Source organism: Pelophylax lessonae (assembly GCF_965119305.1).
Source record: "Pelophylax lessonae genome assembly, chromosome: 3".
In the NCBI taxonomy this organism is placed as follows: domain Eukaryota; kingdom Metazoa; phylum Chordata; class Amphibia; order Anura; family Ranidae; genus Pelophylax; species Pelophylax lessonae.
Genome location: NC_138770.1, coordinates 539,383,379 through 539,409,204, shown reverse-complemented (window position 1 = coordinate 539,409,204; position 25,826 = coordinate 539,383,379). Strand labels below are relative to the sequence as shown.

At 40.8% G+C, this 25,826-nt stretch overlaps 1 protein-coding gene across 2 annotated transcripts in view; it reads left to right on the top strand.

Annotated features, from left to right (window-relative positions):
• The window catches only part of SYNDIG1 (synapse differentiation inducing 1), a gene marked incomplete at its 5' end in the record, with an annotated part of 253,235 nt that overhangs the window by 99,632 nt on the left and 127,777 nt on the right, over positions 1 to 25,826 (top strand). For both annotated transcript variants that reach the window (XM_082252064.1, XM_082252065.1), the window contains one exon: positions 2,873 to 3,010. In XM_082252064.1, coding sequence (XP_082108190.1) covers positions 2,873 to 3,010 — 138 coding nt within the window. The remainder of the gene's footprint in view (positions 1 to 2,872; positions 3,011 to 25,826) is intronic.

Genomic DNA, 25,826 nt, shown 5'->3' with positions numbered 1-25,826 from the left:
GCAAGCAAGAGAGGGTGGCTCCGTTCCTATATACAGTGTGACCATGGAGAAGAAACGTAGCCACCCTCTAACAGGGAGTTGGATCATAGCAGCATACAAAAAGGAAATTAAAGATTTAAGGGAGGCTGTGAGCAGTAGAAGGTACTGTGTGTATGCTAAGTTAGTCATATGGCATTTAAAGGTTATACCTGTGAGTGTTTGTGTGTATCCTATGCAAGTCAGAGTGTATTTACAAGTTAAAGGGGTATATAAATTAAGCTAGTATGAAGAAATCATCATAAATGAACTCTCCTCCAGTTATTCTTAATAATGTTTCAGAACATTCCCAGTAATCTTGCTTATGTGATGTGAGAATAATTACAAAAGTACATTTGCTGTGAGCTGTGTCTAGGGTTTGCCAAAAGTCCCTTATTAGCAGACACATCTTTTTTTCATTAAAACCTTCTCTTCATATTCCCTTTTTATCATCCTAAAATCCTCAAATAATTAAAAGTATTAGCTGTGCAGTTTGTGCACGAATCTCATACAGACCTGTTGATAGTTCACACAAGTTTCTTGCTTTTTCTTTAATGGGGTTGGTTGTGACTGCCAAAATAAACAATTTTAATGTGTCATTTTATCACAAAATGGGTATAAATATAATGCATACTGTAAAAAGCTAATCATTTGGCATCCTGTCAGGAACTAAGAAATGTTTTTTGCTGGCTTTTCCACATCAGATTACAGTTTATGTTTTTTGAAGTGCATCAAAGAAAGATAAATTCAGTAAAAAATGGCTGAATGTAATGTGATCAAAGTCCTGTTCACACACGTATTGGGTGATCGTATTCCTCCTTTCCATGATTAGGTTATGTGGTTTCATTGCTGGCAGCAAGATTAGCAGGAAATAAACGAATATTGGCAGGTGTAGATAATTATGTATGAAATGAACAGTGGGCACTAATGATTAGTTAACATACATTTGCATTTACACAAAAAGTGATGAATGGCACCAAAATGTCTTATATCCTCTTTTTTGTCCATCAATAAATGGTGCCAGAATATTTTATAAACTCCCCTTCTCCAGTGCTGACTGGCACCAAAAAAAACTTATATCATCTCCTTCCCAAGAGATACTTGGCACCAGAATTTCTTATATCCTTTCCTTCCCCAGGGATAACTGGCACCAGAATTTCTTATATCCTCTCCTTCCCCAGGGATGACTGGCATCAGAATGTCATATATCCTCTGCTTCCCCAGGGATGACTGGCACCAGAACATCTTCCTATTCTCACGCAGGGATAACTAGCACCATAATTTCTTATATCCCCCCCTTCCCCAAGGATGACCGATGGCAGAATGTCTTATATCCTCTCCTTCCCCAAGGACCCTGAGAACTAGATCATCTTATAGCCTCCCTTCTCCAGTGACGACTGGCACCCGAATTTCTTATATCCTCTCTTTTCCTGGTGATAAATGGCACCAGAATGTTTTTTAACCTTCCCTTTACCAGTGATGACTGGCACCAAAAATCTTATACTCTCTCCTTCCCCAAGGATGACTGGCACCAGAATTTCTTGTATCCTTGGCTTCCATAGGTTTGACTGGCACAATAATGTCTTATATTCTGAGCTTCCCCATGGATGACTGGCATGGGAATGGTTTAAATCCTCTCCTTCCCCAGGGATGACTGGCATCAGCATTTCTTATATCCTGTCCTTCCCCAGGGATGACTGACATCAGCATTTCTTATATTGTCTCCTTAAAAGGAAAAGAGAGGGTTTTTTAGGAGAGATATCTCCCCCACAAATAAAAATTGGACTTTGAAGGATGTAGAGTTGTCACAAATGGATAAGCACATCAAAATGCAATCATTAATATAAAAGGTACATTTTATTCACAATTGTATTCATGATTAGTGATTAATAATTGCATTTTGATGTGCTTATCCATCTAGATCCTTCAAAGTCCAATTGTTATGGGTGGGAGAGACATGTCTCCTAAAAACCCCTTTTTTCTTTTTAATGTTTAACCAAGGATGTAGATGTAGACATTGTTCCTAGGACTGATACACTCTTTCATCTTCATATCCTCTCCTGACTGATACCAGAATGTATTTTTTTCGTCTCCTACCCCCCGGGATGACTGCCATAAGAACTTCTTATATCCTATCCCTCCCCAGGAATGTCCAACACCAGCTCATCTTATATCCTCTCCTTCCCTAGTGATGACTGGCACAGTCTAATAACCTGTTCCCCTACAGGGATGAGCCATGCAACTAGCCTGCCAACCTCTGTTGTCTGCCTTCCCTTCTTTCCAGCACTGCAGCCCCCTTCAGATTATTTAGAGTTTGACATTTCTGGATGTGTCTGATGCCATGTGCCCTTCTGCACCTTGTGGTTGCATTATGCAACTCTTATTTAACTACAGGATTGAGGGGCAAGATGTAGGGGTTGGAGGATGGAACCACAATGCACAACAGGGACATTGGCAGTGGACACTTCCCAGAAAGTCAAATCCTGAAGTGTCTGACTAAGGCTGCATCACAGGAACTGTGGTAACTGTAGGACATAGACGCTGCTGGCGAGGTGAGTATGCAATGTCTTCTGTTACAAGGACTTCCTTTTGGCAATTTGAAATAAACACAAATTAACATAGTTACTTTACATTAGTGTTTATAAAAAGGTTCTTGCTATAAAGAATGTTTGACTTATGTTCGAAACATTCTGTCTTTTTTAAATAAACCTAAACATGTGTACAAATTCCTCTATGTTAAAAGTTCTGAGCTGAATATGAAATCCTAGTGTTTGTTGTTTCGGTTTGTCTTTATAATACCTTGTATGTTCCTTTTTCCACATCACATTAACACAGTCATTGTTTTTGCTCTATGCAGAGTGACTATTCAAGTGACACAGAAAGTGAAGACAACTTCTTAATGATGCCACCAAGGGACCACCTTGGCCTCAGTGTATTTTCCATGCTGTGCTGCTTCTGGCCTCTGGGAATAGCTGCCTTTTATTTGTCACATGAGGTAAGTTTGATTCTGGTGAAAATTCTGAAAACATAGCTGTCAAATACTGCAAATAATGAATCCCTCTATTTCATGTCTCACAGAAATCCTCCAACTTGCTACAACACATTAATATCGTGTTCATTTTTAGCAGCAGGGCTGCTCTATCACAAGGATAAATTATTCATTTATGAAGCTTTCTGTCTTTAATTGTATGAAGATATTTTAGCAGCCGGAATTTGTATGAAAAACCTAATAGCCTCTATAACTCATTTTAGTCATTACCTGCATTTTCTTCACTTGGCGTACTCACATACATGGCTGAAACTGTTTTTTTCCTAACAACAGCTAAAGAACAATGGAGCTGTGAATGGGAATCAATTACTGTCACATCTCCAACTGCTGGGAAGGTTTAGCTGTAACAAGCAAAATTCATTATTTCATGGTCAAGGTTATAACACAGCTGTGTACATACAACCATTTATGTGCGCCTATGTTTGTGTACCATCCACAAGGATTTATGAAGCATATTGAAGAACCCTTTTTCAATTTGCAGCTTGCTAACCCAATACCCTGGTAACAGTACTTTGACAGCTGCTTAGCACTATCCTGGCAACTAATGCCACTGAGGCTTTAGTTCTAAGCTCTGGTGACTGTCATTTCTAGCTTTCTTTAGTATTAATTGCTTATTTAACCTCTGCAGATGTATGTTTTGGTGCTATAATTGTTTTGGCAGGCCTCTTGGTTGTAACGAATTTACCAATGGCCATTTCATATATGCTTAGCAGTTACTGTGAATTCAGGAACTGAGATAAATGACTTATAATGCTTTGCTCATTTCTCTGTGTCTGCCAAATGTATTGACATTTCAGATCTTACATTTTCATATTTAGGGGCAATTGTAGTTGGCACTAGGTTGTTTAGCTAAAATCAATACATGGCATTAACTCCATTGCTCTAAACTGTCTTGTTTTAATAAGCTTTTTCAACATTGACACTCAGCCATCCTAAACAGCTTTGTACTGGTCTCTACCTTCATCAGCTAAATTTTTAGTCTTGCTTTTTTATTGACTTGTGGATGCATAGCTAAAATGAAGCACTGGCCCATAAAGTAGACTTAAATACTTTATACTGCTTTACCTTTCTTGACCCATTTGCTTCTTTCTACCTGAGTGTAAATAAGTTGCTCTGAATATTTACCCTTATAGACCTGGCTCTATCCAATTATCATCAGCCTACTTAAACTCTGATCATTTATTTTGTGCGAGGTAGAGGCACTGATTGGCTGCTCCCTTCTGCAGCTTAGACCAACAAATACAAACAGCATCAATACACCAATAATTCTAGAGAGCAGATCTTGCTAAAAATGCACAGTAAGTATTTGAAGCATAGATACATTATATTACCTACATGCTCTGTACTTATTTTTTTTTAATCCAAGTATTGATATAGTGCATTGGGCTGCCCTGCTCCCTTTTGTCAGTTATTTAATGAACTGGGAACACATGATGTTTCTGGTTCAGGAAATTATGATTCCGAAGAGTTATTCTCAATCACTCCCACTGCGGTATTCCTACTGCTTGTCACATACAGAAAGTTAAAAAATGAGACATTTCTGACAGCCACCATACAGAAAGCAGAGGGAAATTACACAGAACAGAATTCAGGGAAATGCACTTCCAATGACCCTGTTAGGTATTTGAATTTTAAAGATGATTTGTCACCGATACTGCCTGACCACCACTCCACTCCTCAAAATCTAGGTAACTCACACAGGACACAGATTGCATAGCAGACATTAACAAAATGTATAGATAACAGAATAACATTCAATACAATAGGAATGGAGCCCCAAGGCCCTTGTAGGTGTAGCGTTACCCTTGTGAGGGCCAGTTACTGAATCTGTACCCCACTGGTGGCTCCGACCCTGCAAGTCCTCTGACACCTCTGACACCCTGGGTTCAGACATTTTTTGGTGATAATAAAGGTATAGCAGGTAATAACGTTGATATAAGACAGTAGAACAAAACAGTAACTGATTGCAGAATATGAAGGCTACTCACACAACACTCTGTTTAGCTGAAAACATATGGGAACAGGACTGGGAGAAGGGCAGAAGAATGATCTTTCTTATGTCAAATAGGGATGATCGAACTTTTGAAAAGTTCGGTTCGACCAGAACACCCAAATTTCCCGAAAAATCGGTTGGGATTCCAGAACCCCATTGAAATCAATTGGACCCGAACTTCTGGAATCAAAAAACACCATTTTGAAGCCCCTAAAAAGTGCCTAGGGTTCTGGGTCATGCCCCAGGGACTATGAATCAGGCAAAAAAAGTTCTTAAAAATTGTCGTTTTTGATAGAGAGCCAATTATTGAAAAAATTATTGAAGCGCAGGGATGGTGTTACCCTCCTTTAACACATGGGCGTTTTTGTTTCAGGGTTTTTCAGGCGTTTTTTTAACTTCTGTATAGGGGTATATATATATATATATATATATGTGTGTGTGTGTGCGTGTGTGTGTGTATATACATATACATATATATACACCTACATATATATACACACACACATATATACACACATACATATATATATATGTATACCCCTAACCCAGAATCTGCATAGTGGGGTCACCCTGACATGGCAGAGTTTGTTCACCCTGGCATGGCAGAGTCAGATCACCCTAAACTACACTACAGTTACCCGGACATGGCAGAGTCAGATCACCCTATACTACACTACAGTCACCCTGACATGGCAGAGTCAGATCACCATAAACTACACTACTGTCACCCTGACATGGCAGAGTCAGATCACCCTAAACTACACTACTGTCACCCTGACATGGCAGAGTAAGATCACCATAAACTACAGTACGGTCACCCTGACATGGCAGAGTTCGCTCACCCTGACATGGCAGAGTCAGATCACCCTAAACTACACTACGGTCACCCTGACATGGCAGAGTCAGATCACCCTAAACTACACTACAGTCACCCTGACATGGCAGAGTCAGATCACCATAAACTACACTATGGTCACCCTGACACTTAAATCTATCCCTACAAAAACTAGATTTTTGAATCTAACTATAGTGGTATATAGTACCCTAACTACACTGCATATCCCTTTCCTCACACTAATAATTGCAAAATGACACTGGAGCTTTATAAGCAGCAGGAGTAACAGAAATGCTTCCACTCTCTTCCACAGCCTCTGTATTACAATGCTAGAGGTTTGGCGGGGCTATGTTACATACTGGGGGCGTATGGGGGGCGTACTCACTCCTGATTGGCCTCTGGACCCCGTAGTCACTCCAATCACATTCCTAGCAGACTCCTGCCCCCTCAATTGGCTTTTACCGATGTTTCTGGGCCAATCACGGGCTTTTAAAGCCCAGTTCCTGTCCCATTGCATTTTGGGCGGTTCTGGTGGCTGAATTCCGAAATTTTACTGCAAAAAGTTCGGAATTCGGCCGAATTTTGAACACCCAATGTTCGGGTCGAACCGATGGTCGACCCGAACCCTTCGATCATCCCTAATTGCTCCCTCCTATGCTTAACACCACAGGCCAGATAAAGCAGCAAGTTACAACACTGTTCCTAAATCAATGAAATGATTAAACTTTTGAGTACCTAAACCCACTCAATTAACAGATGAAATTAGTTGTCCTTCCAGCACTGCTTTAATCCCTTAGTGGGGGGAAATATGATGTTGTCTCCCAGAGGAAAGAAACCCTTTTGTCCTCAGCTCGCTCTTTAGTAAAGTACTCTAAATATTCTGGTAATTAAGAGGAGGTTAAGAAGTCTGGTGATACCTTACCAGGCAGTGTGTAGCAGAAATGTACTTGGGAGGTCCCGTGAGAAGAGGAACGCTGTTGCTGCTCCACAAAGAGTCAGTGTAGCACCAGGTTCTGCGCGCTTAGGCAAAGGAACGAAACAATAGCAAAACAATAGTGTCTCTTGTGGTAATAGAATAGGCAATTGCCGTTAACCAGTCCCATCGACTTTTGGTAATGGAAGTGGCATGGGTCTCCGCGATAGGCCTCAGTAGATCCCTGTTAAAGGGATAATGTGGTCGGGCAGCATCCTGTACTTCCGAACAGCTGGATCTGGAGTGGATGTGTAAAGAGTGGTCTCCAGGCTGCCGCTGGACAGTCAGAAGTAGTTGGCAGTGGATGCTCCTGCACCTGCATGTGATGACTCTCTCTCTCTCTCTCTCTCTCTCTTTCTCTCCCTGTGGTACAGGCCATGACTCGGCCACAGCACACATTAACACAGAGTCCTTTGCTCGCAGTTCCAGGTCAGGGTCCCAAGAGGAAGATCTTTCCTGACCACAGGCCATTTATCACCTCTCCCAGCACTCTGTTCTTCTTCCCCAGCAGGTTGGTATTTGTAGTTCAGAATAGGTAAGCTGAATGCAAATCTTGGCTCTCTGGACTACATGTTCCAAGATGCTTTGCTTTACTTTTTTAGAACTTAGTCACTCTGTCTTCAGGTTATGACAACAGAGTCTGAGCTGAACACTAGGAGAGAACAGCTTCACTAAAGCAATGCTGCACAGTGTCTCCTGACAGTGCAGGCAACATCAACCAGCTCCTCGCTACTTTGGCATCTCTACTTAACTGAATATCTGCATAAACCCGTAAGGTAGGCCTCCAGCTGCACAACACAACCCGGAAGCATTGACCCCCATAACTGCAGATGCAACCGTAAATGACCCCCAATGTATTTTCACTGAACTATGCCAAATAAAGGAAGCCTTGCCTAAGATGGGTCCCTACCCATTTAAATTTGGCCCTAACAACCACTCTCAGGAACTTTGTATTTGGCCAGCTGCTTTGACATATCCGGACCAAACCTGTAACTATCAACAGAAGAATGCAACAACCATCAACAATACATTTTAGAGGGGAGGGAGGATGGGAAGTTTTCCTGACATCATCTTTCATCCAACTGAAGACCTACTGGAATCATACTCCCCACCATCCACTGAAGCCTGTTTCTGTCTGTCTCACCAATCTGGTAAGTACTTCTAATTCCTTATCCAATTTTAAATTTCAAACCCTTCCTATGCCTAAAACCCTGTTAAACCCAGTAACGTAGGCCTTGTGTCCATGTGTCTCCTTCTTACTCCAAGCTTAACTTTTTAGTGTCTGACTGCAGGGCAGTTCAGAGAACTTTAATTAGGGTAAAATGAGTGAACATTATTATAGCCCATCTGTAGTGTGCTGGAATGTACAGTATAGTAGGTCAATGATTGAACTGCTTATGCAGCATTATGTTATACCCAAATAATTGAAAGTTTATTTCTGATATTTTTAGGAGTAGCTGAGAGTTTTAATGGGTATTAATGTACCTTGGGTGCAGAGCTTAAAGCAGTTGTAAACTCTCTCATATACCCAATGAAGTGAATGCCCTCAGGCGATACACAGAGATAAAACAGATCCTCCTAAGTTTTACTTGTTTATCTGCAGCCATCTCTTTTTTACATCCATTAAAAAGTGCAGATTTGTGACAGATTCCTTCTTCATCTGTGAGGAGCAGAGAGGAGGGGTGGAGAGCTGCAGTTACAGCTCTTATACACTGTGAGAGTTTTATCTTATGTGTCTGGAAAACTTCTCAGAAGTGACTCATGCTGATAACAGAGGAACTAAGCACTATAGAGAAACAAAAATTAGAACTTTAGAGAGAGAGACAAGTAAACACTACATATATATGTGCTTTGTTTAGATTTCATGACTGAGGTTTACAATCACTTTAAACATTTTTTATTTCAAATCACCTTTTTTTTTTAAACCATGTCTTGTACATTAGATTACACAAGTCAGCACTTCTCAGAATATAGTATGGTTGCAAGGCATATTGTGTAGCTATGCTTGATGCATGTCTTCCCCATGCACTGAATATGTTCTGTTTAAGCCATTACTGCCTATTATAGATGGGCCTTCTAGACTCACTGAGGTGCTAAGAGCACTGGTTTCTTCCCTGGGCACCATGAAAGACACAACCCCCAGGACGTCCTCAGCCTGAGCCGACCGGCACCACCTAGTAGTATGTTTCATACCTTTCTCAGCAATGGATCCCAGCAGCAGCCTTTCCAGCACAGGTTTTATTTCCCGAAATTAAAGGGTTTTTTGGATCGGACCAGAACCATCGGAGATTATACCTGTCCCTGGCCTAATTTGATACGATGTGTGCACACAGAGGAAGATCATACACTGACACCAGGTTCAGAGTTAAGATACTTCTGTTTTATTTGTTCCGCTTTTTAAGCTTATAAAGCATCAGGATATACTTTTCAGGAAATGCTTGTATAGACGTAGCACAGATAAAATGCAGCAAAGAACATATAAGCTCATGATTGGATGTATCTATGTGACTATGATTTTCTTCCAGGATATGACAATCTCTGTCTTGGGTGTAGTCTCTCTGGAGGCATGCCATCTTTGTTTCCATATTGCTTCCACAAAGGCAGGGGTGATCTAGCAGCCATTTTGAGTAAGGTGATAAGTTGCAGCAGTAACATATATGTACATAAGGCATATGGTATGCATCATAAGATGAAATAGGCATTTCATTATAACCATTGATTACATCCATTACAGGGTTAGGAGGAAGGAAGAGATCATGCAATCTTCATGGCAGTCTTTAACACTATACTGGAACACAGTTGATGTGCATAATTACACCCTTTCAGTCTTATGGAATAGTGATGGCAGAATTCTTTAGTTACAAACAGATAACAGCAGAGGGAATGTAAGTAATAGCAACGTCCTTACCTCTTCCTCCCTGCTCGCCCCCCTTAGAGAAGCCCAAAGCTAGATCGAGAAAAATGACATCTTTGCTGTCATGGTCCTTGACCTGCATCCCATAGCGAACCAATGACCCCAGGCAGACTCCAATATTTATACAGGACTTTCTTTTAGCCAGGACACCCTAGACTGGCAAGGACAGGGCTTGCACTTACTCATTATCTATGGTACACCCCATTCTGTACTCTGGGGACTCAGCCTCCTAGACACCTAGGGTTGGCAACCCTAACTATGGAAAATTCTAGTGGCCAATCTGGGTAGCTACCCTGGGCACCTCCAGGCTCCAACCCTACAATGGCATACCATATACAGACAGTGCAGAACTTTTAATTCCTGGCCTTGTAGGCCATCTATCTTTTGCTGCCCTGACTGGCTAGCTGTAGTATCAGGGCTAGAAATCCTGAAATAGTCATTTTCCCAACCCTGCATCAGGACACGTAGAATGAATAGAAAATGACTTGAAGAGTAAGGCATATTGTTGCCATGCTCAGCATTTTAGTTTGGTGAACTGTTCTCACACACTGCACTATATTATCAGCGAGAGCACATAAACTGTGCAGGGTAGCAGTAATGAGAGCCTTGCTGGATCGCTCTGGCAGCCAACACAGCAGTCTGTTACATAAGAATGTACATATACATAAGAATGTCTTGACATGTGCTTAGTTGAGCTTCTGCATTATGCAGCAATTTACTAAGCTGTGTGGGTTTTTTTAAACTTCTTTCATTACCTTATCTAACCATAATTTCATCACAAAGTTCAAATAATGCACGTAAACATTACACGTGTACTTGTTTTTCCTTTGCTTGGAATCAGTTCTGAAATAAGTATTTTTCTAATAAGAACTAGCTTTCTGTTCACTTTATTTGGTTCATTTTTATGTTCTACTCAAAGATACCTGACAAGTAACACCAGTCAGAAGATAGCAGATAGCAGTATAGTAATAAGGCAAAAAAACAAAAAAGCAGAACAAAAAAAAAAACAAAATCAATTGATTTGTGCAAGAAAACCATTTTTGAATTTAACATGATGCATTCTATTCTAAAATATCAGATAGCTGAAACAATTTTGTGCATTGTTTTTTAGTGAAATGCCTGTTTAATTGTTTAGTCATTTTTTGAAAGGATTTTTTTTTTTTTTTTTGGCCTCAGGATGATTCAGACAAGTATGAAGGAGTTTCTGAGAAACTTTCTAAACTATGAATGAAAAATAAAGCTGAGCTCCAGGCAAACAGCTAAATAAACTGATGGAATACATATGTAAGAGCTGGTTTACCTGCCAAAAGGATTTGTACTTCTTTTCATCTAGTTTTGAGATTTACGTAGCTTTGCCAGACAACACCGCTCCGTCTGACAGGCAACAGACCTTATTTTTACCTGCTGCAGCTCAGTTAACAACCCACACGTTGTGTCCCTGCCCTAGCCTCTGGATGGACAGTAAAATGAGAAGCAGCACACTGATGAGCCCATCTTTTTGTCACTCTGCTCTCACTTCTTGTCATATTTGTTTTATTGAGTTTTAACATGGTATACAAGGAGGTTTGGATGCAACAATAAGAAAGTAACATCATAAAGTACTGGTATAAAGATAATTACAGATACAATGTAATATAATGAATACCATGTAGTTCAAAAATAGGTAAAGCAAATAGGAAAATTCATCCTTGAAAATATCTAGAAAGGATCTAAATCTAGTATATCATAGCCGACTAAAATGTGAAGCTTATTAAAGCACAACAATATAATTTTACAAGTATAGAAAGCATAGGTATAAATGCTGCTACCTGACCACATGGGAAGAGTAAAAGACTGGAAAAAGAGGATAAAGAAAAGTAAGAAGAATAGGAAAATGAAATAGGAATAAGAGAAAAAAAAAGAAAAAAAGGATATGGATAAGGTTAAGGCTCAAGCGTTTAATATACATACAAGAAGCTCAAATGTAAAAATACTCACCAAGGCATCCAAAAGGATTCATCAAAGTTGGAGGGTAAACAGTGTGTGACCCAAGGGCGCCAAATTTTCTCAAAGTTGCAAATTTTGTCACGAGTGATGGCTTCTATTCTAGGTTTGGCTTCAGCCATTATCAGCGATGGGGATTTCCAGGCTTTGGCGATGGTCTGTTTCGCAGACGTAGTGACTTGCAGAAGGAGTTTAAAGTGGGATCGGGTGAGGATAGCCGGTCTTAAATTCTACTCTCACTTCTTATTATTGTGCTTATTCTTACCAAATGACCACTGCAGCACAACTGACTATCTCCTTGCGCTGCTTCTCCCTTTCCTAGTATGAGCTCTGTTGTGCAGAAACTGTAAGAGATTGCATTCAAAATTAATTTAATGATGAATTAACCACTTTCTGCCAAATCACGTACCTGGTACGTCATTTGACTTCAAGTAGTTGTACCTGGGCCAACGGCCAGCTCTTTTGTAAAAGCATCTGGAGCAGCTGAATAGCCACTCGGTTTCTCTCACTCCTGGCTCTCTCTGGCTTTCCTGTCCCACCAGTAGTCCCAAGCTACTAGCCGCCATGTTCGCCGGCTAGTCTGAGACCCATACAAAGCTGGAATCGGCTTTGATGGGGTCTACACTATGGTAGCCCGGAAGCGAAATAAATAAATAATAAAAAAAAATAGTAAAGTGCCTCCGCCCCCCCCCCCCGTGCTAGTGTGCAAAGGCAAATGCATGTGTTGATCCCGCAAGCACACAAAGAGCGATCATCCCACACATTTGAGGTATCGCCGCAAAGGTCGGATCATGGGCAGTACTTTTAACACTAGACCTCTTCCGTAGATATAAAGGGATAACCTGTAAAGGCTTATTAAGCATCGCCTATGGATAGAAAAATTTACGTTGTTTGTCGCCATTGCATTGCACGGGTGTGCGAAATTTTAAAGCGTGACATGTTTGGTACATAATTACTTGGCGTGATATCATCTTTTATAGTGTACAGAAAATTAGCATAATGTATTTCGTTTTTTGCATTAAAATTTGAATTAGTGTATTTTTTCCCAAAAATTGCATTTGAAAAACGGCTGCGCAAATACCATGTCACATACAAGAATTGAAAAACCCACCAATTTATTCTCTAGGGCCTCTGCTTTCAAAAATATATAATGTTTGGAGTTCTTAATTTTCTAGTAAAAAAAAAGAAAAACTGATTTTCACATGAAAACATGGTCTTCGAGTGATTAATGAATACAGAACTATAATAATTTACGTCTTTTATATTTGTCTGGAGTTCAGATTTAATGGAAATTCCTTACTGTATATGAAAATTAGGACAGCCAACATTGATGCAATAAAGTGCAGCGTTTACTCCAAAGTATGGGTAAATTACCTTTCTCTTTCAAATTTTTGCTACATTAGGAGACCACAAAAGGGATTTTTTGCATTTGACGCACTCACACTCCCTAAATCAAGTAAATTTTTCTTATTAGAAATATAACAACGATATTATTGTTATAAAAATGTTATTTGCCTGGCTGTCATGCCGATTAATTGGCATCAGTGCTTTCTGAGTGCCCTGGAACAAGTATAGAGAAAAAGACAGAGAATTTGGACAATCATTTACAGTAAACCCCCCTCCATTGCGGGGGTTACGTTCCGGACCCAGCCGCGAAAAGTGAAATTCCGCGAAATAGAAAAACCCTATTAAAATGCATTGTAGGCATGTTTTTTTACTGTCACTGTATGTGTAGAAGCATTTTAAGGTCTTTAAACACACTTTTAAAACAATAGAAACTCATTTAAACACATAAAAGATACTTAGAGACAGAGCAAGAGCTATGAAAAACACAAAAATCTTTCATTTTTAATGATTTATATAGTAAAATAACATTACAAAAAAAAATGCGAATTACCGGGACCGCAAAAACTGAACCGCGATGTAGCGGGGGATTACTGTATAGCACATTTCAAGGCCTACAATTCAAGAAGTACTAAGGTGAGAGCCCCAAAACAATATTTTTTTAAAGGAGGCCAGCAATGGTATCACCAGTACTTCTCCCATTACAGGTATACTTTAAAGTCTCTTTTTTTTTTTAGTTTTGGATAAGGCAAAGGATGGTTAAGACCTCTATTAGGTCTTTTTTTTTTACTGAACGTGCCCCATCAGGGAAACTATTCTCTTCAGGACGGATAGATAGAGTGAGTGTCCTCAGCAGTGACATCGACATCAGTAAAGACCTGACTGGTTTGAACACTTTATCCAAAACTAAGAAACACAGTTGTGGGTTTAAATACCCCCAGCTTTAGTAATCCTTGGCTGTTGTGCTGTTTAACAGCTGCAATGGCAGGAGGAAGCTCAGCTGCACTGAGGATGGAGTGTACGTGTGGACATTCCAGCCTTAGTGTGCTTATAACAGGTGTAGCACTGTCCCCATAGGGCTTGCTGTATGATGACTTGTTGGGCCTCCTCTAAATACCAGCACGCAGTCATTTAGGGTACAGTTCACACATCCCTCCTTACTCCCGATGGCTTGTCACTCAAAAAACAGTCCAAGGGTATTTGTTTTTAGTGTTTATTTTGGAACTTGGATGGCATAAGAGAATAGTGGGATACTCCAACTGTAGCTATTCACAATGGATAAGGACAACTCTCACTTGGCCTCAGCAGGTTGCTTGTGGAAGCAGCTGCACTGTTTGAACCATACTGCCACATGTATGGAAAGGGTTAAGACTCCTTGCTCTTTCTCTCCAGCAATAGACTTGGCGAACTATATTCTCTTCAGGACACTCACTAGCATCCCCTTTACTGATACCCATCCCCTGACTCTTCTAGCTGCAGGAGTGCCCCCCCCCTCAGGTCAGGCCCCTTGACACAGATCTGTACTCACTGTACTGCAGAATCAGATCCTCCAATGTCTCCACTTTTAGTCAGCTTCACAGCATCTCTAGGTTCAGTTCCTCTCTAGCTCTCTCTAGGCCCTCAGGTCGACTACCTGAGGCCGCATGGCACCTCTACAGAGGACCAGGCAGTCACCCCCCTCCCTCCAGGACTCTGCTATCCAGCCAAAACACCTTGAACACATGTGCTCCTGGCATTTATACAGTATCCCAGCATGCAACGAGGCATATTTCTCTGCCAAATCACCAGGGCTGTATCAAACACCAGTGCACTCATTTGTCAGGTTTCCTCCCACTGTCCAACATGCCTCTCTATTGGACCAATGTGAAACACTCTGCAGACAGAATGAGTTGCACCTGAGCACATTGAGCAGACCTCAGTAGCAGATCCTGCTCTCTGGTAAGCAGAGAACAATATTGATTTACCTGCAATCTCTCTGGTAAGCAGACAGGATTTTAAACTATACTTTCCCTCTCTAGCATCTACTTAGGAGGACGCTACACAGGTATATACATTTTTGGCCTGCACCAACATTTGTCATGCATAGCCACACTGGAATCATAAAGAATTATTTAGACACTCTTTCTGAATTCCTCTGATTGTCTGCAGAGCAACGAAAAAAATGTCATGAGGGATTTTTATTGCAGTATTACACTTGATACTATAGGTTTTTGTATTTATAGTATGTTCCTGCAGATTATTGACCTGAGTCAGTGACTTCCAGGAAAGTATAAACTTATGCAGAAAAATGGCCATGAGCAATAAGCAACATAAGTTAAAGCGGCATTAACGTTAGAAAACAGCATTGTTCATATTACTGTGCACAATTTCCAAACTAATGAACAGCAAAATTCTAAATTAACTAATTACAAGCCTAATGCTCTGCACACGAGATTTAAAATGCAGGGCTCTAGGCAACCCTCGTACTCTGCTAAAGTCACAAATAGACCGTGTGCATCTTCCACCACTTCCAATAAGAAACATTACTTTGAGAAATGACACCATGTTCCAGTATGATACCTCTGAGCTTTCTGAAATGAAAAAGAGAGGGCACCTTTCAGCACAAAATGTGCAGATAAAAGACACACCAGTGCCATGCTTGTAATTTTGCGGACCAGTAAAAATGAATATGCAAAAAAATGATTAGTGAAACCCAGAAGTGCTTTATGCACCACTGCTTTTCCCTGGGACTGGCTTTTCAAAATAAGAAACGCAATGATTTGGAGGTTGAATGAAAGATGTAGCAGTATAACACTTTCCATATTTAAATAGTAAATTTTTATTAGCGGCCTTCAGACCAAAAAGGGGTTCAGCTGAAAGAGGGACAGATGAATTTGTTTCCCGAAGAGGAAAACAAGGGACAGTTTGGACCTATGCATCAAAATGGCACTGGCAAAGTTTGTTTCAGGTGGCCAAACTCTGACACACATATACACTGTGTGTGCAATTATCAGGCAAGTTGTATTTTTGAGGATTCCTTTCATTTTTAACCGGTTGCCGACCGCTTACTGCATATTTACTGCGGCAATGTGGCTCTCCCAGGCAAACCAACGTAAGGCTACGTCGGTCGTTTGGAGGCAGCTAGGGGGCGAGCACGCACCGCCGGACGCACGCTCCCACCCCCGCTCATTAGCGGGGAAGCCGATGCAGCGGGCAGGCAGCTCCGATTGTCGCCTGACACCTGCAATCGTTCCCCACTGAGAGAGAAGATTAGTCAGCTGTTGTAAACACAGCCGACCGTTCTTCTCCCTGGAATGATCACAGAGCCCCTGTGATCCTTCTATATAGGATCACAGGTCTCTATGGTCATTCCACAAGCCACGCCCCCCCCCCCCCCCACAGTTAGAAACATGCCCCTAGGTACATATTTAACCCCTTGATCACCCACACTGTTAACTCCTTCCCTGCCAGTGTCATTATTACAGTAACAGTGCATATTTTTAGCACTGATTACTGTAGTAATATCACTGGTTCCCCAAAAAGTGTCAAAAATGTCAGTCAGGGGTCCGATCTGTCCGCCGCAATATTGCAGTCCCACAAAAAAGCGCAGATCGCCGCCATTACTAGTAAAAAAACAATAAAAATGACATAAATCTTTCCCGTAGTTAGTAGACGCGATAACTTTTGCGCCAACCAATCAAAATAGGCTTATTGCATTTTTTACCAAAAATATGTAGCAGAAAACAAATTGGCCTAAAATGTTAAAAAATTTTGATTTTTACATTTTGATTTTTTTGGGAATGTCATATAGCAGAATGTGAAATATATTGTTTTTTTTTTTTTTTTCAGAATTGTTGCTATTTTTTTGTTTGTAGCGCAAAAAATAAAAATTACACAGGTGATCAAATACCACCAAAAGAAAGCTCTATTTGTGGTAAAAAAAAAAGGACATCAATTTTATTTAGGTACAGCGTTGCACGACCACGCAATTGTCTGTTAAAGTAACGCAGTGCCGAATTGCAAAATATGGCCTGGTCATTAAGGGGGAAAATCTTTCGGTCCAGAAGTGCTTAATCAACTACAGTGCTCTCGGTCAATCCAAAACGTTAATAAACCTCAAACCTGAATATTTAAGAAAGTAAAAATTAGGTTTTGGCTTTCTTCGGACAAAATATATGTGTGCACAATTATTGGACAACTATTAATTTGCATAATTATTATGCAACTAAATGAAAAACCAAAATTTTCCCATTTCACTTGTTTATTTTCATCTGTTAATGTAAGAATAATGAACAAACAACTGTACCTTGCATTATGTTAGGAGTGATTGGGAGGTTTTGCAGCAAATTACGTATATGCTTGTATATAGTCTCCAAAAATTTGGCAAAATTGCTGGAGAAAATAGATATATTTCACTGCATGTATATGGGTGGATTTACTAAAGGCACATGGATCGAGGACTTTGCAAGTGCAGTTACTTCTGAGCTAAGTAAATGCTTGGGATCTATGCTGACTTCCATCATCTAATCAAGTGCAAGCAAACATTTTTTTTTTCCTTGCATGTGATTGGGTATTCTTTGTAAAGTGAGGCTCTATCTCATTATCTCACTATAGGCACAACGTTTTTTGCATTTTGGATAGGATATGAAAGGGTTATAACTCCTGTCAGTTTTATTTTTATTTTTTTGCCATCTGTGTCCCATTGGAACATATCCCCTCTATTACTTTCCTGGGGACAACCCAAAATGTGGGATTTTCTTTTTTTCTTACTTTCAATGATAATGGTAAATAGAGAGAGACTCCCCCTAATGGGAGCACAGACAACAATAAATACCTGCCAGTTGTTCACCTCTACTCTATCCAAAACTATTCTTTTTTCTTTAGTTATACTTTAAATAAATCAACCCCAATGATTTCCATATTTCCATATTTAGGTTTCTATGCATTACTGTTGAGAAAACTGATCCAGAAAGGCAGAGACTACTCAAAATTGACTATTATAATTTTACATTCCTTAAATACTGCATGCCTGGACCATTACTTAATTAACTCATGCATTTAAATATTTGTTTCCTTCTGTGAATTGAATTTAACCACCCTGCCAGTTTTGAGCGTTTTTTTTGGTAAATACCATGAAATGGTATAGCGAATGGACAATTTCAGGATTGCATGCGATATTTAGGGAAAATGTGTCCAGACACCCTAATACCGCATGCTAGATGCTTTTGTAATTTGAGCCCAATATACCAAGTTTACTTTTACTAACTTTCTTGGTGCCTGCTTCTTGGACAAGCTATGAATGGCAAGTGCTATTTTCATTGATTTTCTGTGCTGAGGGAGCTGAGGTTTTTGAGGAGGTCGAGGCAAGGAACAGGGTCCCATTCTATCCCGCGGATCCTACATGTTATCAAATATGTTTTAAAGCAGTTCAAAGTTTTAAAAGGTGGATTCTAATTATTAACAGATATTGAAAACCACATACATTATAATTGTCTTATAATTGGTTTTAACTCAAAATAAGGAGACTTTCAAACTGCAGTAACTGTTGGTTTTCTCACTCTTTCTCTCTGTCTCAATGTGCTGATCTCACCCACCCTCCATTTATATATTTACATTCTGACTCAATGTTGTCCTATGGCATGTTATATGTTATGCTTCCTTGTGCCTGCTAGTGTGCCGTAGAACCCCACAGACTTTGAAAGAGCCAGCAGACTAATCTGACCCTTAAAAGTCTAAGAAGCTATGTAGGAGCTGGATATGAAGCCAGCATGTAGTGACAATGCTGCTGATCTCCTCTAAACTCCAGTGATATCTGCACATATCAGCAATCTACTGTCTGCACAGGAAATCTCCCATCCCTAAAGCACTCTAATTCCTGGCCTGTCAGCTCACACAACCATTGCCCTAACCAATTTCTGCTGCTGGCTGGGAGGACTGCATCTCAAGTTGCAGTTAAAAGCTCCTCAAGGAGGCACCATCATGCCTGCAACCACCTGTCTTACCACCCTGTACTAACGCCTCATCCCATAACCACTGTGCCTGCACTCACCTTCTCACCAGCTTGCTTGAAACCGCCCCAACACTGCGCCTTCATGTCACTGTCTCTCCCAACATTCTCACCACCATAGCTGACCCCTGTGCTCACCCATTCTTCACTCATTACTGACCCTTATCAGGCCTCCACTTCACTCGCCATTGTATCATAGCAAGCTTCTGTGCTTGCTGCTACTGCACCGACACATGCCTCAGAACTCGGCGCCATTGTTCCAATGTGTACTTCTGTGCTGTCTGCCACTGTACACACTTGGGAAGGGTGATTTCCACGCTAGGATATATAACAGAATGCAGCCTACCTCACATATCCAAATAAAGAGATATGAAGAAATTAGAAGTCAGAGGGTGGGATAGTTGGCACTGCCTGAAAAAGGAACTGTGGGTGTATCCAAGCAACCCATTAATGCGTAAGGATCTTAAATAAGTATTAGACCAGAAAGGAGGTGTTTGTAATTATTAGACAAGAAAGGAGGTGTTTGTAACCAATAGGAAATCCTATATGTGTCTATACTGTATAAATCAATGAGTTAAAGTGCTCTAGTGACACATAATGGATAAAGAATCAATAAACAAAAATCTCATAAACCTATATTTGACCAAGGTGGTATATAAAGTCATCTTTGTGCAAAGCGCATACAGTGAACTCAAGAAATATATCAATAATAAAGTGATTTGTGCCAAATAGGAAAAAAAAATAAAAATTGGTAAAAAAGCACAGTCTATAGGTGTGAACCATGCAAAACCACAATAGGTTGCTCTTCAAGCCAGTGAATAAATATATAAGTCCATACAAAGGTGATAAAGTGCAGAAGCCTGTGCAAATAAATTGCAATCTCAAGTGGTCAACCGTGAAGGTGGATACAATCGTGCTTCCCCTCTTTCCAAGATCCGCACTCACCAGAATATGGAACCCCTACAGGGGTCATAGGCATCAATGAGAAAGCTGTACGTTTCATCTTCTCCTCTACATGTCTGGTCATGGGGGGTTGAAGACAGAACAGGGGCCACAACCACCAGCTAGACCGCAATATCCTGATATGCTTGATTCCAGGACATATCATCACAGGTATATGGGATAGAAAAAAGTATCTCATAGTGTGAAGCCATAAAAAAATAATTTTATTTCAAGGCAGTAAAGTTGTACTTACAAACAAATAAAATCAGGCAGGTGTAGCGTGAGAATTACCTACCCCGTGAGAATTACCTACCCCTCGTCACTTCCGGCCAGGAACAGCTGAGCAGCGCAGCAGTGCGCATGCTCACAGGGCCGGATACCTAAAGGGACGACAGAGGAGCTGACTAGAGCTGACTAGTGCGCATGCGCACTAGTATGGAAATAGGACGGTGTACCGTGGGAAAAACCGTGGGTTAAATAAAACAGCGGGGTTGCAATACGAATCATCTCCGCTCCTGTCCCGGTCACTTCCCTGATCTCGGCAAGTAAATATAAAAGCGGCTGGCGTCTCCGTGATTTATGTTTACATACACCCGCCGCCGCTTTTATATTTACTTGCCGAGAGCAGGGAAGTGACAGCCACAGGAGCGGAGATGATTCGTATTGCAGCCCAGTTGTTTTAATGTAACGGCTGCATTCCATACAGTGCCGTGAACCGGAAGTGACGAGGGGTAGGTTTTTCTCACGGGTAGGTAATTCTCACGGAACACAGCCACCCTCAGTAGTAGGTCCCGCCCCTCAACCACCAATTAATGGTGTATAATACTCACTCTCCCAAATGGCTCATGTCAGGTACTAAGCTCCCATCAGTGTACCCCAGACACACTTGTCAATGTTTAGCCCATAAGGGAAAATCTTTTTAGAGATCCTGAAACCAATAAAAACAGAGAGAGGTGCAAACACTTCCCCCTAGTCTATATGAAACTAAAAAAGTAGTTTTGGCTGTCACACTTTAAGGGTACGTTCATGTAGGTGCAGAGGCCTGTACAGCATGTATTTATGTACCTGTGAGTGACAATAGTTAAAAGCCGTCAGCAGCCTGTAAAAAATAAAAAAAAGTTAACCGACACAGCGGCCTTAAAGATTCCTGGGTTTCTATCTGTACAGAGATAGAGGCACAGCCCTAGATACACAGACTGTGTCCAGGGATGTGCATCTGTCCCTGTATGGATGTAGACAATTTGATGTGCAGGAAGATCCATACAGCCGATGTGTCTGTAAGCCTATCATTGATGTTTACCATGCTGCTGACAGTAGCTGCACGGAATATCTGTCACTTCCTGGCACATAAATACACATATAAACACATGCTGTGCGGTCCTTCGCACCCATGTAAATGATCCTTACTTTTTTTTTAACTGTAAAAAAAAATTATTTATTTTTAATATAATTTCAGTAAGTTTTTTTTTTTCAAATTCTTGAGGCTCCGTTCACATGTGAGCGTATGGATCGCGGGCAGAACCGCCGCGGTTCCGCCCGCGATCCGGAGATTTATTGCAAATCGTGGGATGCCTAGCGTTGCCCGTTGATTTGCAATAGCCCCCCAAACGCCGAGCGATGTTGCCGCGATTTCCGCCTGCCGAATCGCGGCAACATCGCGCAAACAAAATCGTGGGATGCAATACGCTCCAAAGAAGTACAAGAGCTTCTTTGGAGCGTATTGCGTCCTGCGATTTTGTTTGCGCGATGTTGCCGCGATTCGGCAGGCGGAAATCGCGGCAACATCGCTCGGCGTTTGGGGGGCTATTGCAAATCATCGGGCAACGCTAGGCGTCCCGCGATTAGCAAAAATCTCCGGATCGCGGGCGGAACCACGGCGGTTCTGCCCGCGATCCATACGCTCACATGTGAACGGAGCCTTATTTAGGTAAAAGGAAACAACGTAAACAGGTTTCACACTCATTAAAACAAAAACAAAAAAAAAAAGTTACAACATAAACATAGCTCATAACAGGTATGTGAGAAAAGCAGTTTAGAGTAAATGGTGCATACATTCATGGTGGAGAAATAGTAGCGTAGAAATGGTCCACATAAAGTCCATGGTGAGAGGAAATATAATGCACATCAGCTATTAAACACAATCATACATCAACGACACCACTATGTGTTAAGATATAAGAGCAGCATTCATCGTTGTCTAATACGTGAAAGAGGTCAACCGAAAAATCTTTTCTCACCAAAAAAAGGGGAAGCCAGGAGGGGAAGGGGGGAAAAGTAAAAAAAGGGGGGGGAGAGCAGGTAGTAAGTAGGGTGTAGTTGAGGTATTAGCAATCCCTGAGGAACAGAGAGCTAAAAGAGGACAGAAGGAAAGATAAGGAAAAGGGAGAAGCCGAAGGGATCCCACGGGGGCTTCCAGGTCCATATCTCAGAATATTCAGGTAACACCCTGAAGAGCTCTGCCCTCATCCGAGAGGATGAACATATTCCAGCATCCCCAAGTCGCCGTGTAGTGTTCCCTCCTGCCCTGCAAAGTTAGGATCAGGTCCTCGAAGTCATTAATGAGCTTAACCCTGGACAGCCAAAGCGGAATCGAGGGAGGGGCCGCGGACTTCCAGCAGAGGCCAATGCATACCTTGGCTGCATTGAATAGATGGTGTAGGACTGATTTCTTATAGTGGTTTGGCGGGATAGAGGAACAGTGCAGAAGAAAGAGAGCGGGGTCATCCTGGAGAACAAAGTCAGTCATCTGTTGGGAGATCCTCCATACCTCTTTCCAGAAACCGCTGAGCCGTGAGCAGCTCCAGAACATATGGAGCATGGAACCTCGGTGGCTCAGGCACCGCCAGCATCTGTCCGATGCCTCAGGAAAGAAGCTGGCCATTCGCACCAGGGTTGAGTACCAGTGCGTCAGTATTTTTTAGTTAGTCTCTTGGAGACGTGTGCAGATCGAGGAGCGCAGAGAGAAGCAGAGAATGTCCCTACGTTGGGTCACCGTAAAGGTCCTCTGTAGGTCCCTTTGCCACCTTCAAGAGTCCCAGAAGGACAAACACCCTCGGGGGCTCCGAAAGCAGGGACAGGGCGTGCGGCAAGGGGGTGTTCCCCGATATAAGGGCCTCGAGTGGAGACAGTGGTCTCTCGAAAAGCGAGCGGGTCCCAGTTTGCGGAAGAAATGGAGCAATTGAAGTGCCTGCCACCGGGTAAGCTCAAACCGGCCACCCGCCGCCGTTAATTTCAGTAAGTTATAAAATTGTATTTACTTATAATATATTTTCATTAATGTATTTTTTTATTTATTATTCATTATTTTATGAAAGGAATATAGGTTACCATGTAAAGTTTCAATTTTTATTTATTTTTTAATACATTTTTAGTAATTTATAAAATTGTATTTATTTTGAATATTTTTTCAGTAACTTTTATTGTTTTTTATTGTTCAATAATTCATGAAATAAATCTAGGTTAACATGTAAAGTTTCAATTTCTGAATGTCTCTCATAATTAGATCATACAGTAGCTCAAATGAGTATGCGTAACAGACCATGGTCATGTTTACAATGAAAATCATATGAAAATAAATGCTTGAGCTGTTGTACCCTTTTCTTTGAGCATATATATATAGTTTAGTATTTGTATTTTTTATCAGCATAGCCTCCCTGTATGGATGTAGGCAATTTGATGTTCAGGAAGATCCATACGGCCGCTGTGTCTGTAGGCACAGTAGCTGACAGTAGCTGCACGAAATATCTGTCACTCCCTGGCACATAAACACACACATAAACACATGCTGTGCGGTCCTTTGCACCCATGTAAATTATCCTGACTTTTTTTTTTTTAACTATAAAAAAAATGATTTATTTTTAATATATTTTTAGTAGTTTAAAAAATTGTATTTATTTTTAATTCATTTTCAGTAATTTATTTTTCTATTTATTGTTCAAAAATGCATGAAAGAAATTTAAGTTACCATGTAAAGTTTCAATTACTAAATTGCTCTCATAATTAGATCATACAGTAGCTCAAATGAGTATGCGTAACAGACCATGGTCATGTTTACGATGAAAATCATACGAAAATAAATGCTTGAGCTGTTGTACCCTTTTCTTTGAGCATATATGTATATACTTTGGCATTTGTATTTTCTATCAGCATAGCCTCCCTGTATGGATGTAGGCAATTTGATATCTGTAGGCCTGTCATTGATGTTTAACATGCTACTGACAGTAGGTGCATGAAATATCTGTCACTTCCTGGCACATAAACACACACATAAACACATGCAGTAGGTCCTCTGCGTCCATGCAAATGATCCCTACTTTTTTTTTTTTCTTTACTGTAAAATTTTTTTTTTTTATATATATATATTTTTTTTAAAGTAATTTATTATTTTATTTGATTGTTCATTAATGTGTGAAAGAAATAGAAGGTAACATGTAAAGTTTCAATTACTGAATGTCTCTCATAATTAGATCATACAGTAGCTCAAATGATTATGTGTAACAGACCATGGTCATGTTTACAGTGAAAATCATATGAAAATAAAAGCTTGCATGCATGCTTATGCATGTTGCCTTGTATATGTTGCTGATTTTTGTGAAGAGTGGGTATCTCAAAAATTAAATGTCTTAAACGAGACAATATTCTAAATGTAAAAAGTGTGATCTATGAAACTTTGTCAAAGCCAAAGAATAAATGAACAGCAGTATGTGTAAATAGAGATAAAAGTAATTTAAATGTATTGGTAAGTAGAGATGTCGCAAACCTAAAATTTGCCGTTCGCGAACGGCGAACGCGAACCTCCGCAAATGTTCGCAAACGGGAGAACCGTCAATAGGCATGCGAATTTTAAAACCCACAGGGACTCTTTCTGGCCACAATGTGATGGAAAAGTTGTTTCAAGGGGACTAACACCTGGACTGTGGCATGCCGGAGGGGGATCCATAGCAAAACTCCCATGGAAAATTACGTAGTTGACGCAGAGTCGGTTTTAATCCATAAAGGGCATAAATCACCTAACATTACTAAATTGTTTGGAATAACGCGCTTTAAAACATCCAGTGTGTGTATACGATCAGGTATGATGTTGTATCAATCAGGTAGTGTAAGGGTTACGCCCGCTTCACAGTGACAGACCAAACTCTGACAGACCAAACTCCCCGTTTAACGCACCGCAAACAACCGCAAACAGTCCATTTGCAGTGGGTACAGTACAGTCTGTGGACCTGACACTCACTGGCAGGCAACTATAAAACATATATTTTTTTTAATTTGCAAGGTGCTGTGCCACCGTATGTATGAGTGGTGGGCACTGCAGTGGGCACAGTACACTCTGTGGACCTGAAACTCACTGGCAGGCCAGGCAACTGCAATTATAAAAAATATATATTTTTTTAATTTGCAAGGTGCTGTGCCACCGTATATATGAGTGGTGGGCACTGCAGTGGGCACAGTACACTCTGTGGACCTGACACTCACTGGCAGGCCAGGCAACTGCAATTATAAAAAATATATATTTTTTTAATTTGCAAGGTGCTGTGCCACCGTATATATGAGTGGTGGGCACTGCAGTGGGCACAGTACACTCTGTGGACCTGACACTCACTGGCAGGCCAGACAACTGCAATTATAAAAAATATATATTTTTTTAATTTGCAAGGTGCTGTGCCACCGTATAAATCAGTGGTGGGCACTGCAGTGGGCACAGTACACTCTGTGGACCTGACACTCACTGGCAGCCGGCAGGCAACTGCAATTATGACAGAGGAAAAAACAGGTACTTTTTAATAACTATGAAT